The sequence below is a fragment of the Pagrus pagrus genome (assembly GCF_965226575.1).
Source record: "Pagrus pagrus genome assembly, chromosome: 12".
Taxonomy (NCBI): Eukaryota; Metazoa; Chordata; class Actinopteri; order Spariformes; family Sparidae; genus Pagrus; species Pagrus pagrus.
This window is the reverse complement of record NC_140196.1, coordinates 21,149,587-21,168,938: the sequence shown is the minus strand read 5'-3', so window position 1 is coordinate 21,168,938 and position 19,352 is coordinate 21,149,587. Positions and strand designations below refer to the sequence as shown.

Genomic DNA, 19,352 nt, shown 5'->3' with positions numbered 1-19,352 from the left:
TTCTAAATCGGAAAATGATCGATCAAAACTAGCCTACTGGTTACCTGTAGCGTCTCTTCCAAGCACTAATCCTACAAAGTCTGACAGTGTCTGAGATGTTTTAGAGATCCTTTATTGGTCTGCTTGGTAGGATGATTTACTTGGGACAGGTTTGACAAACCAAACTTTGTAACAAACCAAACTTCTCTCTTTTTTCGTCCATCGTTGAATCCCTGGAGGATGGTATTTATTTGTTGAACTCTGGAATCTTTTATTATCCATATCTATATCATTTATCTATTTGAACTTAACCCAAACCTGCAAAAAAGCAACCAGGATTCAAGCTGTTGTTGTAAAATTCCCACATATTTTTAAGGAAGAATCTGAAAATGTAACTGACAGTTGTCAGGGCATAAAACCAATAATCTGTGAACTTTAGGATGTGCTTAGGATTGTCTGACAGATATTTTGAGAAATACCACCCTAAAACCTTCTGAATGACTAAAAGCACAATGCTGGTGTTTTTGTGAATGGAGGCACACAGACACGAACTGACACACCAACATACCCATAAACAAAACCCTCGTACATAGCACCACATGTCCGCTGCCCTGCCTTTAATTAAAGTCAGACGTTTTATGACCACATCACTGTTTTGTTGTTGTTGTTTTCTCTTTCCTTCCCCTCCGTGACTCCAGCGCCTGCTCACCTCCCTTCCTTCCTCCAGTAAACTCAAACCTTCCTAATTAAAAGCAGAGGAGAGTGACGTGAATGAGAGAGAAAGAGAGATGGGGAATAACATCCAAAGTGAAAAGCAGAAGGCCAAGTCAAACGCTGAATGGATTGATTGAGTAGCAGAGGGCAAAGAAAAGCAACAAGGAGAGAGAACAAAAAGCTGTGAAATTAGAAAACCAAAAAGCTTAATGGCGTTTGGCAAGAGAGTGAATAAGAGGCCGGCTCGCTGCTACTGACGGTCTGAAAAGCAGCTGGTAAGGGTTTGTTTATAGTCAGCAGAGGGGGAGAGAGATAACATTTTTGGAGGATTAGAGGCAGGAAATAAAAGGCAGCACCAAATAAAGAAGAAAATGCAACGGGCTGGCCAGACCCTGGGGAGAGAGGGAGGGAGGGAGGGTGAAAGAGAAGGGATTAATGAAGAAGCAAAGGATAGGAAGGAGAAGGCGGAGGTTAGAGACTTTTCTGCTGCAATGATAAAAGACAGAATAGACGTCACTGAGAGAGAGGAGGAGTGAGGGAGATGACTGAAGTCAGAGGGTCAGGTCCTGTTAAGATAATTGGTTTTTATTTCAGCTGTAACTTTAAGTATTAGTCACCCACTGACAGACATCTGCTGCCTCTGTGATTTATCCTCAGCAGCAACAGGCTTCTGTTTGTGTGACTGTAAACAGGAGTTAAGTGGATTCAGTCTGAAAAGCTACTGCTGCCTTTAAAACACATCAAGTTTGGCATTACACGTAAAGATGTAGATTGTAGGGCTGCAACTATTGTCACTATTGATTATTTTTTTCTATTAACTGAGTAATCATTTATTAAAATGTAAGAAAAAGTTCACAAAAAAGGCTCTTTTACTATTCTAAGGCCCAAATCGATGTCTTCAGATAGCTTGTTCTGTCTGATCATTAGTTCAAATCCCACTTTCCCATTAGACTAAAGTAATATTGCATTAGATTGGGACCTCTAGTATTTTGTAATAATTGCGGAGAATGTTACCTTAATCTCATGCGAAGCATGTCCATACGTAAAGTGAAAAATTCAACACAAACTGCCAAAAATATTTCTTCAAACATGAGTTTGTGTAATAATAATAATTATAATAATTATAATAATAATAATGATAATAAACATTGTCATATGTCATGTGTATTCCGATAGAAAGTTATCTTTCTGTTTCAGTGACTGAAATTTCTCCACTATGGCGAACTTTAAGAGAAGCCAGCAGCGATATGAGCCGAGATCAAGTAGTGGAGAGGGGGAATAAGTGGTTGGTGGTGGTTGTGTGCGTGCGTGTGTATGTGTGTGTGTGTGTGTGTGTGTGTGTGTGTTTGGGGGGTTGCATCACAGGAAACAAGCTCTCCATCCTGCAGTTGAATGTGACCCTTTGGCCCTGGATCAAATGCTCCTCCGGGCTGAATACCATGAAGCCTCTGTCCTCTGCACCACGCACTGCTCTGCACTGCACGGACCGTCTGACTGACTGACTGACTGCAGGAGGGAACTGGGGGGGGGGCAGAAAGATAGAGTGAGGAGTAGATAAGGGAAAGGAACAGCAAGAAGAAAGGTAGGAAGAAGAATAGGAGACAATGTCAGATGATTCAAACGCACATTATCGTTGTCTGAAACCACCTAGACACACATCGTGTTGTACCCTGATATGTGAAACCAGAGACGCTCACTCACTCTGGCTCTCGCGTCTCTGCTGCCTGCCCGACTGGCGAGCGACTGAATCGGGGAGAAGCCGCTCCTATTTTTAGCCCCACGCTCGATGGAAGGATGGAAAAGCAAACAGACAGTAGCTGCACGCGCAAAGACAGAGAGAATCACAGAGAGAGAGGGAGTCTGTGAGAGAGAGAGAGAGAGGGAGAGAAAGGAAGGGAGGAAGGAGGAGTGACTTATTTGTGAAGTTCTGTAAGTTTGGATGACTGGCTCAGTGCTGTGTGAGGACACATGGCTGGACTGGGCACAGGGCAGAGCTGGGTGGCGTTTTCTCCTGCAAACAGCAGCTCCTAATCACTCTTCAGCCTTTTTTTCCCACAAATTCTAACACCGTTTAAGTTTCCTTTTGCACACTGGAGTGCTCCATGAATGCCTCTTTGCCTTCTTGAGGGAGCTGAAGCTAAAGCAGGGGCTTACAGGACGAACTGCCCCGCCATGGAATGCAGTAGATTTGTGTATTGGATCGTAGGAAGCTTTTCTTCCCCCTCTCGGGTTCGGTGCTGCGGGTCCGGATCCGAGGAGTGCGTGCGCTTACTAGAATTCCCTCAGAGACTGGGGTCGTCATACTGGGAGGACTGTGGCTCTGGTAATGGTTTAAAAGACAAGCAGCCACCTCTGGCCATTTAAAAAGCACACACGCACATTTTATTTTTTTGCACCTACACTCGTCTGGACGAAGGAATTCAGGATGCGACGCTTTGACAAGCTGAAAAAGTCATTCCCCTTCCTGGCACACTTTCACGTGTATCGAGTAAGTCTGGTGTCTGTCTGGTGTCTGGCTGCTCCTCTGAGGGGTGAAATTATTTGGAAATATGACATGAGAGTTGTAACTATAGTCAGGATCATGTGGTCTGAACAGATGTTTGAATATAGAGTTTGTATCATGAATATGGTATGGTATGGTGTGTGTGTGTGCGTTTGTGCGTGTGTGTGTGTGTGCGTGCACTGTCCAGCTGGACTGAGGCCGTCCTCTGGGAGGGTTGTTGTTATTGCAGCAGGATGTTAGAGCAGAACAGATCTGATACAGGACATGGCTTTGGCCAGGAGATGTGTGTGTGTGGTGTGTGTGTGCGCATTTCTCCACCACCATGAGGAATGAGTTCAGGCCAGAGGCATTTCTCAGCAGGGACATCATGTTGTTTCTCTGCATCTGAGTTCCTTCATCCCTCTTTCCCCTCCCTCTGTCACACTTGCTGTTTCTGTCTATCTTTTGACGATGTTTACCACATGTAATAAGAGAAAATGTTATCTTTTAATGGTTTATTTACATGTCTTAGAAATGTGGGAACACTATTTAGAGTCCTTATACTCGGGTTGTTCTGATAGCCATGTCAGTATTTGAAAAGCCTCAGATATTGCCTACAATGCTGGATTGTGTATCTGGTGAGAACACAAGTCTAATAATTTCTTTACTAGAGATGGAACCTCGTTATTTCCCTGCAGCGTCTCGCACACTTGTTTGCAACTTAACAGATTTGTTGCTGCACAAGTAGCCAGTGATGGCATGTAACATTCAAAAGTACATTTACTCAAGTACTGAACTTAAGTACAATTTTAAGATACTTGTACTTGACTTGAGTATTTCCATTTCCATCAGAGCCAAAGCAGCACATTTTTCAAATGAATTTACCCACTGATGTTACTCAGTGGCTAAATTGCATTGTGGGTAATGTAGGCACTATGTTTGAATAGCAGTCCACTGGTCTAGCTTTGCACTCCTGTAACGCTGTTTGACTCATTATGGGCAGTTTAAAAACAAATGATCAAAATACACATCGCCTTCTTATTCCATTCATTCTTCTTCCTTTTTAAAACCCGTTGCCTACATTACCCACAATGCAATTTAGCTACTGAGTGACATCACTGGAGGCAATTTTATCAGATTACATGCAGCTGCCTCTGGAGCTACAAAAGGGTTTATACTACTTATACTTCTACCACATAGCAGTAGTACTCCTCAAGATACTAGAGTACTAGTCAAATGGGTGACTTTTACACAATATCTTTATTTTTAATCAAGAATGACTCTTGGGTGGTTTTTACGACACTGCCTGTAGCCAATATCCAAGAACAGCAAGCAGCTTGTGTAACTCACACCTCACCATAACATAACAATCCACCATCCTATCTAATACTGGACTTGTGGCCTTGGTTGGATTCCTCAGACTCCTGTCACAAGTCACACCTAAAGGTTTGAACGTAGTGTTCCTCCTGCTGACCTCACACCTATGCAACGTGCTTCATCCTCTTCATCCCATTACAGGAGAAGTCAAGATAAGCACCTGGTGGAAAGAAGATATTTTACACATCATAACATGACAAAAGAACGAAAAACAGCTCACTATTTTTCTCCGAGTGACAACATATGAACCTCCTCCATTAATCACCTTATTTCTGTACAACACCTGTGTCCAGAAACATGTAAAACATAATATATATGTGTGTGTTTAATGAGTTTTGTAAATTAGGTAGCAAGCTGACAGAGAAATCTGATATAAGCACCTTGATTTTGACCCCTCATGCCTCAGATGTGACACTGTCATGGAAAGAGGCCCAAGAGGAAGCTGCCTTACGTCTTTGGCACAGTGCAGTGAAATAACACTTACATGTTGACTGCCAAAGAAGATCAGACTTGGTGGATGATGTTGGACATGATGCGTGCTCCATACAGGAGTATGTTGTGCCTTTTTCATGAAAACATGTCTTTCATGGTTGCAAAAGGAAAAGTTGGCTTAAATGCCGTGAGAGAAATCTAAACTCTGCAGATCAAATCAACATGCCACATGGTAGGAGAGCATTCAGCACAGCTTAGCACAGGAGTGGACCAGCCCGACAGGCCGCTGTATCGTCTTTCTCTGGGTAAGGGTCAGGCATGATGCAGCAAAATGCAAAATATGGAGATGGATTCAGATGACTGCAGCTAAAGCCACAGGCACCGCAGGCATTCAGTGTCGCCTGCATCTCTGTAATCATACAGGTCATTTTATTATACTGGGTTAAGTTAATAACCGGCTTGTTATACCTGCTTCTATAGCTGCAACAATTAGTCAGATAATAATAATTGCCAACTATTCTAAAAATGTTTTAATTGTTCTATTAATTCTCAGACAGAAACGTTATAAAATGCTCTTTTCAGCTCGTCAAATGTGTACATTTGCTCTGTTTGTCTGTTTTATATCATATGACAGGGCTCCAGGGTGCGACTATTTTGGTCGTACATGCACCCAAAAGTCTGCATGTCACAAAAAACAAAGCAGATCCACAAATACTACACATGCAGCCAGTATCACAGTAAGGCAGAAGAAGACACTAAACATTTAACACTGAGTTTTAACCTAATTTACTTTTTTGTCAGTTTTTGTAACTTTACTATTTAGACATTTAAGGTTGTTGCGATTCCTTGTGGGTTTGCTGTGATTAAAATGGACGAAAACATTTATCTGCACCAAACCATTAATCTGGAAAATATTCATCAGATTAATCGATAATGAAAATGCAGTAAGTGTTAGTCGCAGCCCGGCCTGCTTCACTCACAGCGTGCATTTGAACAAAAACAGCTCAGAATTCGGTGAGAGAGGACGGAGTCTGCCGCTGAGGCCAAAGCTGCATGTTTGGACGTCGCTGAAGAGATATCAGCTGACCCACTTTTATGTGCATCGCTATGAATTTGTATCAGGATACAGACATCTGGCATAACCATCGGGGGATTGAGCCCTCTTAGCAGACCACACATCAGATATTCATAGAAATGCAGGACCACTCACTTGTTGTTGAAAAGGAACCATAGATACATGTCGTCAGTGTTTGTTTAAACATGTATTTGTGCGAGACAGAAAGACGCTCAGGTCGCAGTCATTGAGCAATAGGACGTGACCTATCACCAGGCCCATTAAGAAGTTTCAGTGACAGAGAGGAAGCTGTGAGCCCTCTGACACTTTCCTCTGGACCTTGTAACCTTCCACAGGAAGTTCCTCATTCACAGAGTCTAATTACCGCTCAGTGCAGTGACCCCCACCCCCCCAAGCATCCACCCTAAAGGTCTCCCTGTCAGTCTCTGCAGATTAGGAATGTTTGTCATTTCTTTGTGTTGATTCGGTTGATTTACAGGCTCACTGTGAATAATACTGTGTGAGCGGCAGGTGTAATGGAGGAGTAGATGAACTCTTGTAGAGGTTTTTCTACCTTAAATTGAACTCCATCATCATGACTAACAGCCCGATGAAGAAGCCCAAGCTGAATTTTAGGTACATTTTGTGCTACTTACAGCTTGTTGGATTAAATAGACAGTGATGGATGGTGTTTTCAGCTGTGATGGTGTGTTATGACATTGAAGATTGATGGTCTCACTCAGAGTCTTATGAAGGGACGTAGTTTACATATTGCGGTCTGATTGTTTAGGAGCCAACCGTTTGGCTCCACTGACACTTACAGACCCCAGATGTGAATCATTCATATCAAGTATCTGCCCAAAATACTACTACTCTTTTTCCAGAGTATATATGAATCTATTTGTCACTGAAATATTTTGAAGAAGATAAACTGCTGACCAAGTGGTGTATTAACACTACAATGACACAGGATCTGTGTAATCAATGTCTCCATGACTTGTGAACTAAAATGAGTGCACAGTTAGTTTTTAGCACATGCTAAATTTGGCCCCCTTCCCTTCATGTCCTTGTTTATGTGATGTCAATTTGGGCAACGCAGTGTGCAACGTGTGTGTGTTTTTGAGTGTATACATGTATTTATAACCACCCATGCACTATGTGATGTGAATGTCTGAGCCTCTAAGCAGGTATTGCAGTGTGCTGTAAACAGCACACAATGGATCTGAGCTCAGTTTCCTCTCTTTTTCACAGAGAAGAATGGTTTGATTGTTGCTCACTGACTTTCTATGTGGCTGTATTTTGCAGGTTTGAGACCAAGCGTTGAGAAAACTGTTTCAAACTTAATTTCCTGTATTATTTGTGCGTGTTTTGCAGAAACTGGGCAGTAGCATGCAGTGTGAGGAAGGCACAGAATGGCTGCTGGAGCTGCTGATGGAGGTGCAGCTGCAGCAGTACTTCCTACGGATCCGAGATGACCTCAATGTCACGCGGCTGTCACACTTCGACTACGTCAAGAACGAAGACCTGGAGAAGATTGGCATGGGTCGACCTGGTGAGAAACTCTATGTGTGTGTGTGTGTGTGTGTGTGTGTGTGTTTGTGTGGATTTTCTTTTACTTAAGACAAAAATGAGACTTTGTTTGCATAGTCTTGGTTAAAATAACGTCAAATTAGACTAAACATAATAAATGGATCGTGTGCAGTGGTAGCTGTACGATCCAAACGTCCATTTGCTTTTCATCGCACCTAAAAGACAGTCACTTTTTTTTCTTGCTGCACATTGATTCCTCGCTCCTTTCTAGCAGCATGGCTTTAAGTATGGCGATGTTTGTTTGTCAAGTTTGTACATGGTTCCCAGAGGAAAAATCCTATCGATGCTTATAATGACTTAAAAGTGTTTTTTGGGTTCAACATTATAAGTTTAAACACTTTTTGGTTTATGATCTGATCAAATACCTGCAACACAAGTGACGTTCCCATCAGCCTCAGCTGTGTAGCAACTGTTAGTGTGCTATCCCACTAAAAAAGATGGTGCACATGGTTATCATTATTCCTGCTTACGTTAGCATGTTAGCATTTTCATTGCGAGTAAGTCAGCATTATCACCAAAGACTGTCTGAATGTCTATTTTAGCATTTAGCTCAAAGTACAACACAACATAGCTGCTAGCTGTAGACTCGTCATTCCTTCAGATGAGACAGTACTAATCTTCAACTGTGACTTGGTTTCTTCAATAGTCACTCTTTCTAGATAAGCAAGGGGATTTTATGATTAAAATGCAGTCAGCCAGATCAGAGAGTGAATTTTGGAAGCTGTCAGGCTGCCTGGCTTGTTTCCCCTGTTTTTGCTCCTCTTGCTCATTCTTGAATAATCATAACCAGGCAGCATTTGTCTCCTCAGCTCCTCTCTTTTATCAAGTACACATCGAGACAGGCATTCCCCTGATCTTTCCTTATGAAGTGATATTCTCTTCACCTATGCGTCATTTTCATCTGTTAATTATACACTGCAGAGAGATTCAAAGCTAAGTTAATGTCCTCCCAATGTTGTCTTTGCTTTTGTCTGACTATATAAGGGGGATATTCCACATCTAAATATAGCCTCAAGTGTTACTTTTGTCTGCAGTAATGGCCGTGTGTCATTTGGCTCACCCTGAGCATAGCTTGAGCAAATCCTCCATCACTAATACCCCTAATATCATTTCAAAGCCACAGCTGGTAATTAGGCACAATAGGAAGGACACTTAAGTGCCAAGTCTTTTGTGTGTACTGCTTGTATGTGTGTGTGTTTGAAATCCAGTTACTGAAGCCCTCAGGGCCTCGGCTACCGAGCCGCTTAAGACTAATTACACCCCCTTCTCCTGCTCATATATTCATTCACATCTTTCTCCTCCACTCAGCTCTCTGTTCTCTGCACCCTCCATCTTTTTTTACTTTCTTGTATTCGCTGTTCCCAATTTTTCGATCTCTCCAATCTCTTCTCACATAATGTGCGCCCTCGATCTTCTCTCTTCCCTCTCCAGTGTTAGTTTTTTTTCTGTATTTCCTCTTTCTGATGCAGACCCGTAAGCCTCCTTTCATGTTTACCGCTGACCTTTACTGCGTTTCTCTTTTCTTTGATATTTTTTGATAAAGGACAGAGACGACTGTGGGAGGCTGTGAAAAGGAGGAAAGCCATGTGCAAGCGCAAGTCCTGGATGAGCAAGGTGACAGACATAGACAGACATACCACACAAACACACAAACACACACACACACACACACACACAGGACTCATTTAGTATGGTATATGGTATGCTTGACATTATGTCGCCACAGTGGCGTCCGTCTGTCTGTCGGCCGGCCGCAGTGTGGACACAATAACTTATGAACAATACATAGTAGGAACCTTACACTTACCCCCTATACAGATGATACGATTACACATATGAATACAGAAGTAAGGCTGTAAAAGAAGCTTTCTGGGGTATCGGCAAATGGTTCCTTAATAGAATAGATGCGAGGATGTGAAAGTAAAATGACTTTTATTTTGTCTGAAAGTCATAGCTAAATGTAAAGTAAATAAAAAACATAAAAAATATGCAAAAAAGTGATAAAAATCCCAAATTAGTAAAATACGCGTATTTGTTCTCAAGACTGCTTCATGTATTTAATCCTAACAAATGTACATTTAAAAGTTATTAAAAAATCCAAGAAATCTGGAAGCGTATATCTCTAAGTTTCATCAATTTTCAGTGGTAAACTGAGCAGAGGAATTGTAACACACATCAGGCAGAGTCATTTGCTCATGCCCACCTCTCCCTCTGGGCCGGGTTGCCAGGTACCATCACATATAACCCCGCCAGATAGGGAGATAAATAGGGAGACCCCCTGATGGATGGATGGATGGATAGATAGTATAGTAAATATTGTATATTAACATAAATATCTTAAAATGCAGATGCCAGTCTGCTGTTAAGGGGAGTCATCAGCCAGATATATATCGTGAATCCTTAATGACGGTTGTGTGGTGCTACAAAAACTATGCACAATACTGCTTTTCTCAGTATTTATGGATCAACAAGTCTCACGGCAGGCGAATCCAAGTTGAGTCACAAGTCGGCATTTTCGTGACTAGATTCCAGGTATTTAGTTCTGCAGCTTTGGTGATCGGTCACAGTGTTTACAAAATGTCAAGGTGAAGCTTCTGAAGTACTGACTGGACTGCATGTGTGCGAAGGTCTGTGGTCATTAAAGAGGAGGTCTCGGTGTGCTCTGTGACTTACTTATATAAAACAACTACACATCTGTAGGGGACATTCCATTGCATGACAACAAGCACGTCCACACTTGAGTCAAGTCACAAGAGTTGGTGACACACAGATTCAGAGCATGCTGCATTCACAGAAATGTTGTCTCGTGAAGCATAAAGTTTCTCTCTTAAAGAGACAGAACCACGTCTTTTACTTGTGTACATTCTTTATATAAAGGCTGAAAAATGAAAGGTAGATCATTTAAAATGAACCTTAGACACACGATCTAATACTGAGTCTGATACACACACAAGGCGTGGAGGAATGAAGTGTGTGAGGGAATACTGAGCAGACATTGCCTGTGTGTGTGTGTGTGTGTGTGTGTGTGTGTGTGTGTGTGTGTGTGTGTGTGTGTGTGTGTGTGTGTGTGTGTGTGTGTGTGTGTGTGTGTGTGTGTGTGTTTGTGTGTGTGTGTGTTGGCTGTTCTCAGTGGAAGTCGTCGTGCTTGTCTTCTATAATTACACCTGTCTGTTTCCCCCCCTGGCACCATCCTCAGCTTGAGTAATCTGCTTCCTCAGCCCCCTGTGTGTGTGGGCGTGCGTGCGCACATTTGTGTATGTGCTGTGCTGCCATAGCCAGGATCTTTTGAATGTCGAGCCTCCTATTTGAAACCCACTCGCCACAGAGACGTGGTGTTTTTTAAAAAAAGGTCTGCAGCATTATGTCATGTCTGTCTGGTCCAGTGTGAATGTGAAACCACACACCTCTCGCTACTGTTTATATCGGGCCAGTCAAATATGTCTGGCACTGGGGATTCACTGACACCTCTTTTTCACTGACGATGGCGTTTCTGAGTACTGACCTTTGTTTACGAGCCAATAATTCACTTCATGAATGTGACACTTGGCTTTAGATTCAAGAGAAAGTTATGTGTATGTGATGTGTTGCATGTAAGTCAGTGGTGGATGGTACCTTCTTTCCCCTCGTATGTTATATGATATGTAGCTTGATATTGTTCCCCTGAGTATCAGCACCAGTGTCTGTGCATTCCTATTTTGGTAAACAGTCACTTTTAGGGCCTCAACAAAACAAAGGTTTCCCTTAATGGCTCTGCACAGCACACACATTGTACGGGTTCAAATTTAGGGGAATGGGAAGCTCTTAAGCAAGCACACACACACAGACACACGCACACACACACACACACACAGACACACGCACACACACAGAAACAGTCAGTTGACTTAATCTAATAGTGCTTCTTAATGAGTACTTCCTAACAGCTAAGTCATTCCTGCTGTGTTGTCAGTGCTTAAGCTAAGAGACAGGAAATTTCTCTCTGTCCCATTATTGTAAGTATGTGTGTGTTTGTGTCTGTGTGTCTGTGGGTGTGTGTGGACATTACTCATCTTGTGGGGACATAAATCTTTTCACACAGTCACATTATGGTAACTTTCAAGTTAATGCAAGTCCCCATAATGTACCATAATCATTCAGTTTTAGGGTTTAGTGTTAGGTTAAGGTCAGCTTAAGGGTTAGGAAAGTAATGATTAGAGTGAAGTCAAGTTTCCTGTGAATGTAAGTCAATGATCTCATCTAAAGCGTTATGTGGTGGTGATTAAAAGATACTGATAGGTCAATATCTGCTGATAATATCAGCTATCACAGATATATCAGTATTAGCATATATGTTGTCGCATTATAACACATTATTTACGTACCTGAAATGTGTTATAATGCAACTTAAGAGCTGTATAATCATAGTTATAAGCAGTCCTAAATATTCAGAGTGCAGTATAATCACTATTATACTGCAGTTATATGGGCAAATATCAGCATATATATCGATATTTGAAGAAATCCAGTATCAGTCAGTGATTAAAGTCGTCTGACTGCTGGCCATAGCTTGACTCTGCTTTCTGACCACAGTCTCCTCACATCACACAACACACACAACACGTTGGCTAGACATGCATGTACAGTGGCTCTGTTGGTATGTAGAGAGGCCGGTTGCCCGTGCACTTCCATTAAGACTATAGCTACACAGAGGGGCTACATTGAGACTGTCATTGGTCTGCTTGTGCTGCTTTAAATGTTCGGTTACCTCTTGTTGTGCCAGTACTGCTGGTTGGTTGTGTAAATATTATGCAGAAAGTTAAGGAAAAGATATCTTCAAGGAAAACCTCCCCTCTGCTGCCATTGTTGCTAACAAGGGCGCAAGAGAATGTTGAACTGTTATCACTTCCATTTGGTGTCGTCTGTGGGTGCATGGGTCAGTCCCGGTGTGGGAGGGAAGTTTTCAGTGAGGCTGACAGATATGTAGAAGAGTTGGAGATAGACTTCATAATTGAAACAAGTGTCTGGCGTCTACCCTCCATCTCCAACCCCACTCTCCAGCCTGGTGCAAAGTGACCAGGCAGAGAGCTCAGACCAATAAAGTCACATGTTAAACTCAGATGTAGAGCTTCATGAGTGATATTTCAACTCCTCAGGCAGCTGTTGACACTTCGTTTATCCCTTGTTAGGGTTCATACTATTACAAGGAGTTCAGTTAATTTTGAATGTATTGTTGTTATACTTGTAAACCAAGAAACATGGCCTTTTCACTAGATAATGTATATGAACATAAATGGCTAGAAGGATGCTCCCACACAAACTTTTACACTCTTAGTCTCTCTGTACTGTAGGTGTTTAGTTCCCCACTCTTGCTCACCTTGTTCTTCTCCTCTTCTGTTCCTCACTAGGTGTTTAGCGGTAAGCGTCCAGACGGAGGAGACTTCCCCCAGCAGGGCCAGCCGGCCTCCTCTTTTCGTAAGCTGTCTCCCACACCTCCGCTTGGCCTTGGGGAGGGAGTCCTGCCCACACAGCCTGGCAGCGGTGGTGCTCCTCTTGACGAGCAGCAGCAGGCGCTGACCTGCCTCATCCCAGAGAAGGACCTGACGCTGTTTGAGAAGCTGGGGGACGGCTCGTTCGGTGTGGTGAAGAGAGGAGAGTGGCTGACACCTGCAGGAAAGGTGGTGAGGAGACTTGCACTTCACATTTATCTTACATGATAGGTTTACCACTCTTTGTTAAAGAGAGTAGCTGGTCACACAGCTACAGTTGTTTTGCTAAAACACGCATCTTGTTTGCTTTTTGTGCTGATGTAGGAATAAATAAAAGCATGACTCAGTGTGCTCCGGGTGCTGTCTTTATGATGAGTCTATGTGTATCTTTTAGAAGTGCTTCTGCCATATAAATCGTACTTAAAGGCTGAAATCTCTCTTTTTTCCAGCTGAATGTAGCTGTCAAGTGTCTGAAGACAGACGTGTTCAGCCAGCCCGACGCTCTGGAGGACTTCATCTGTGAGGTCAACGCCATGCACTCCCTGGACCACCAGAACCTCATTCGCCTCTACGGTGTGGTGCTCACACACCCAATGAAGATGGTAGTGGACTCGCAGAAACGCACACACACAGGGAGGACAAATCAATAGAAACACACATTCACACACACACAGACACACACACACACACACACACACACAGGTGTACGTCAGTCACTTCCCTCTCACGTCCACCCACACATACTCAGCACAGATGTCCCTCAGGCATTCTCTCAGCTGGCTTCACGACCTTACAGTGTGTTAAAATCAGGTCGAGCACCTTTAGGCCTTTGTCATGAGTGGAGAGAGAGAAGAAGGGAGACAGGAAGCGAGGAGAGCTAAGATAAAGGCTGACATTTCAGCCTTGTTGTTTTCATCCCACTATGACCCTCCAGTTATTTGCTCTGGTGTATTTTTGTTATGATGACATTCTCCTTTTTCTTCTACATACTTCTTCCTCCTATTCTCCTCCTCTCCAACTCAAATCACTCCTCTCTTCTCTTCTACATCATCTGTTTCTCTTTCCTTTTTGCTGGTGATTTCCACGTTCCTCTTTTCACCCACCCTCTCCCCCGCTCTCTCTCTCCATGTTATGAAGGTGACTGAGCTGGCTCCTCTCGGCTCTCTGCTGGAGCGTCTGCGATGTGTGCGTCCTCAGGGCCCCGTGTTGATCCACACTCTGTGTCAGTATGCGGTGCAGGTGGCCTGTGGCATGGCCTACCTGGAGCAGAGGAGGTTCATCCACAGGGACCTGGCAGCCAGGTAGACAGAAAACTTTGATTTAATAAGTTTTAGCAGCTATAAAAACCTGTTTTTGAAGAGGGTGTATTCTTTTCACATCCTCTATGAAACCTGTTTTTCTTTACAGGCATGTTAAATTATTTATATTCCTTCTCCGTCTCCTCCACCCAGAAATTTATAGGCCATTACGGAGAGGTTTGGCCCAACAGCACGATGAGTCACTGGTTGGCCAGCTGTGCTGGGTGGTCTAAGCTCTTGGCCTTGTCCAAATTCGTCACTTTTCACTTTACTTTTGACATGCTGTGGATGCTTGAGAAAATCTTAATAGCTGGTAAAAATGAGTCATTTTCCCACTTAAAGCTGTGATAAAATGGTAAAGACTTCATGCGGCTGTTACGGTAGATTTCTCAAGCTGTGGTTTTAAATGCTGGACCGCTGAAGTGACAGTCTGCTGATTTTATAAGCTGCAGTACCAGATGGTGAATTGTATTGTTAATACATCACAGGTTTATTAGATGCTTTCAATTAAAACCTGCAGTAGGTCCTGAGTTGTAGGGCTGCGTTCAGACATTACTCACCATGGACAACATTCTTAGTGTATATTTTTACACGGATGGATCATACTCTGAACATTCGGCAGCATTTAGTTGGATGAAGTAGTTTGTCTCCTGCTAGAGCTGTGACCATTCACCAAAGCGATAATTGGATTTAAATTTCATGTTTTGGGTCAAATCCAAGTTAAATAATTCTTTGGACTTCTGGTCAAAAATGTAATATCTCCCACATTTTCCCACGAAAAAACCCTTATGTATAAAACCTTTAGATTCCTATTACTCATCTTTGTGGCTGCCACTATATTTGGAGAGTTTTGAGAGCATTTGTGAACATGAGTGTGTTGTTGGCATCAGTAGTAGGCCACCTAAGCCAAACTTTGAGTTCAAATCAAACGGCAAAAATCCTAAATTGTAGGTACAGTTGAAGATTATGATGAAAAGCTGCACCCCAATTGTGCATATACTCTAGTACAGTGACTTTTTCTGAGGTTATTACAGAACTCTGTAACAGTCTTGGGTGTTAAAATTAAAAATGCACAGAAAGTTAAGTTGAACATTTGACCCTCTGTCTTCAGGAACATCCTGCTGGCCTCAGCTCACAGAGTGAAGATAGGTGACTTCGGCCTGATGAGAGCGCTGCCGAACAACCACGAGCACTATGTCATGCAGGAGCATCGAAAGGTCCCCTTTGCATGGTGGGTGGACAGAGAGAGCAACATAATCACCAAAGCTGTGCTTGGATGTAGTCCAGGCATGGATACGAGTGGTTTTAGTGGTTAGGACGGGAGCGAGATTTATTTTATTGCAGAAAATTTTCACAGATAAATCTGATTGGTCACAGCTGCATTCCAGGGTCAGATTCTGAGTCAGTCAAATACTTAGCTACCACTTTATCATTCTTTCTACTGTTTTCCATGCATACACTGCACAATGTTTCATTTTATATAGCCTCAATTCATAACAAGACCATACTCCTTAGTTAATTTACACAGACCAAACATTCCCTCATGAGCAAACACTTGCCAACAGTGGCGAGAAATAACTACCTTAAAAGTAAGCATGGTCAGACTTAATAATTGATTCACTGCACTGTCCATGTTGAAGTTTGTTGTCCGTTCATCCAGGTGCGCCCCAGAGAGCCTGAAAACCAGAACATTCTCCCATGCTACAGACACGTGGATGTTTGGAGTGACTCTATGGGAGATGTTCACACATGGCCAGGAGCCTTGGCTGGGCCTTAATGGGAGCCAGGTAAATACAGGATGTATGGAAAAATATCATGAGGCTGGATTAACAGTGGGAGAACTCTCGGTTCTACACTGATATATTCTGCTTTTGTCATCTTTCCTCTTCCAATTTGTTTCTCCCTTGTGAAAAAAACTTAGATCCTGCACAAGATTGATAAAGAAGGTGAACGCCTCCCTAAGCCTGAAGACTGTCCGCAAGATATCTATAACGTCATGCTGCAGTGTTGGGCTCAGAAACCAGATGACAGACCCACGTTTGTCGCCCTGCGCGAGTTCCTGCTTGAGGTAGGAGGGCTGTCTTTTAGGTATCCAAAGAAGTTTTAAGGTTTTATTTGAAAAAGCTTTATTTTTTCAACTCCAAGTTTTTCCTTAGCTCTCTATTTGCAAAAGACACTTGATGGTAATGTTGACACCTCTGGTGCCGAGAGGCCAGTGTTCCCTCAGAAATCCAGCACCCTATAAATGGACATTTAGCTCCACCTGGTGGAGTTACTGCAAAGTAGAAACTGAAACATCCCGTCACCTGGAAGGACTTTGACAACCAGTCTACAACATCGCCCACTCATAAAAGTTTACTTTGGTGTTTCATGTGTCACTTTTGTGTGTTTTTCAGACCATGCCCACAGACATGTGCGCTCTGCAGGACTTTGACGAGCCTGACAAACTCCACATCCAGATCAATGATGTCATCACCATCATAGAGGGGAGGTGGGTGTTCAGAAGTGTTTCACTTTTACTTAACAGACCCACCAGCTAATCTCATTACTGAGACTTAGTGTTTAAAGCAGCCACAGGTCTCTACAGTGATCTTTAAGTTGTTTAAGCCATAAGTGACTCATCAATACTCACCAATTCAAAGCTCTTGGATTTCTACTAGCTGTATGTATTATTAGTTATTAATGTTAAATGTCCCTGCAGATGACTCCCCATGTCAACAGCTGTGGTTCCTCCTGTTTCATCCTCAGTATTTCTGTCTTTCAGGGCGGAGAACTACTGGTGGCGAGGTCAAAACAAACGGACCCTGAAGGTCGGACAGTTCCCCAGAAACGTGGTGACATCTGTCGCAGGTTTGTCAGCTCATGACATCAGCCGGCCGCTCAAGAACAGCTTCATCCACACAGGACACGGAGACAGCAACCCTCATCGCTGCTGGGGCTTCCCTGACAGGATTGACGAGTAAGGAGCAGCTTCTGTTTGTTGGCTTCTAGTCTTAGTGCCCAAATGTACCACAAAGTTTTTACATGGTCTAAATGTCTCTTCATCACTTTATGAATGTGTCTCCTGATGAGGAAGTTTGTGGTAAAAGTCTGACTTTTTGCTGAGTTGTAGTATCGATTCTCACCAATAGATGACAGTAGCACAATATTCTACATGACCATCAACCTTTTCCAACATAATAACACTCAGATTAGTTACATTCAGTACTGTGACATTTACTGTTATTAAGTCTGTTCCTCTTCTCCCTTCAGTCTGTACCTCGGGAATCCCATGGATCCTCCTGATGTCCTTGGTGTAGACCTCAGCGGTGCTCGGCCCACGCAGCTACCAGGACGATCTAGAAGTGAGTAAAAGAGCTGTAAATTAGGACGCATCCCACGCCATGATGATAGACATTCTGATTCACAAATACCAAGGAGAAAAAAAAAACCTCTCACAACACCATTATTAAATAATATCCACCATCTTTGGGTTTAACTCCTTTGGTTGGCACCACTGATCAGGACTCATTTTAAACGTCCATTCTGTAGTTGTTTTGATTATTTATGTCAAGTATAATATATATTAATTTAACTGACCATAATGAAAACTATAGAGCTGAGCCATACAGTCACATCTGTGACTATAAAGGTACATTAACTGACTAATGTAAGCAACATAAAACGTAATAACTTAACATTTAGTTGTCGAACATGTTCTGTTGTGAAATGATAAGACTGCACGTTTAAAAGGTGCAACTACATTGTTCTATTAACATTTGTACCACAGCTTGTGGGAAAAATGGCCACCACACCCATTGCTTTTCCTTTTTCTTAACACTTGTTTGCAAAACTAACATATGCAATCTGACATTTGCTTCCTGCTTCTTTTCCCTGACTTTTCTTTCTTTGTTGCTTTCTTTTTGTTTTTCTCTGTTTCTCCTTTGCGATGGCGGGATTTGCTTTAAATTATCCAGAGGAGCCTCCTCCCCGCCCTCCTCAACCAGCAGTGTTAATCAAGAGTAAGTCTGGTTTCCCTCAGCAGCTCCTCACCCATTGCTCCTGCCCCCTCTGTTCCCTCCTAGCTCCACTCCTCAGAGGTACATCCCATACTTTGTCTTTTCTTTGCTTGTCTTTGCAGTGATTCTGTCGTCTACTTTTATTTCCCCTTTTAACATAATAGTTCACCCATCTTTCCACCTCTGTGTCCCTCTAACAGGTGTGCAGTGTCCTTGCTGTGCACTATAGGACTAACTTCAAACCTGCCGACTTTTTTTGGAGTGGTGTGTTTTGTATTTTGGGGTGTGAAGTGACCTGAAAGAACGTCGGTGTCATCACCCTCTTAAGTTTTTTTCAGTTAGTAATAATGCATTATGTGTTTGTGTCCCTAGAGCCTTGTTATGACCCTGTTAACAATGATGAGGATCTGACCTCGGCAGGACTGAAGAGATTATCGCTTCGGAAAACAGGTTCTGTCAAAGGCTTAAAACTGAAACCCGCTGCGTGGGTCTCTGCTTCACGACAGGGGAGTGGCCGCACTTCAGGCTCAGGCTACAACCCCAACAGTGAAGTGTCCCTCATTGACTTTGGGGAGGAGTTCCCCCCGCCCACACCCACACCCTCCCCCTCCCCGGTGGTTGAAATGCAGATTCCTTCACTGGCAAAGCTAGCTTTGGAAGCAGACAACATCCTGGACCGGACTCCGCCTCAGAGCCCGTGTAGGTCGTTACCCCGCCCCCTTCACCCTACGCCAGTCGTGGACTGGGACGCCCGGCCATTACCCCCACCCCCGGCCTATGATGATGTAGCCCAAGATGAAGACGATATGGAGGTACGGTAGGAGGTGATACAGCACATTTTACATGATTAGTCAATTAATTGCTAACTTTTTTGATAATCAAGCATTTCAAGCAAAACTGTTGATAATTTGCTATTTCCAGCTTATTAAATGTGAAGATAAACTGCTTTCATTTACCATTTAT

General features: G+C 43.0%; 1 protein-coding gene across 10 annotated transcripts in view; it reads left to right on the top strand.

Annotated features, from left to right (window-relative positions):
• tnk2b (tyrosine kinase, non-receptor, 2b) overlaps positions 1–19,352 on the top strand; it is a 65,085-nt gene that overhangs the window by 35,692 nt on the left and 10,041 nt on the right. For 3 of the 10 annotated variants that reach the window (XM_084369867.1, XM_084369859.1, XM_084369861.1), the window contains 13 exons: positions 7,413–7,590; positions 9,172–9,242; positions 13,013–13,285; positions 13,543–13,695; positions 14,231–14,394; positions 15,503–15,622; positions 16,052–16,178; positions 16,313–16,459; positions 16,788–16,882; positions 17,156–17,350; positions 17,644–17,735; positions 18,348–18,470; positions 18,762–19,201. In XM_084369867.1, coding sequence (XP_084225993.1) covers positions 7,428–7,590; positions 9,172–9,242; positions 13,013–13,285; positions 13,543–13,695; positions 14,231–14,394; positions 15,503–15,622; positions 16,052–16,178; positions 16,313–16,459; positions 16,788–16,882; positions 17,156–17,350; positions 17,644–17,735; positions 18,348–18,470; positions 18,762–19,201 — 2,163 coding nt within the window. In that variant the 5' untranslated portion in view covers positions 7,413–7,427. Of the gene's footprint in view, positions 1–2,650; positions 3,182–7,412; positions 7,591–9,171; positions 9,243–13,012; positions 13,286–13,542; positions 13,696–14,230; positions 14,395–15,502; positions 15,623–16,051; positions 16,179–16,312; positions 16,460–16,787; positions 16,883–17,155; positions 17,351–17,643; positions 17,736–18,347; positions 18,471–18,761; positions 19,202–19,352 lie in introns of those variants that run through there. The other 7 variants (XM_084369866.1, XM_084369863.1, XM_084369865.1 and 4 more) reach the window with 7 other exon arrangements.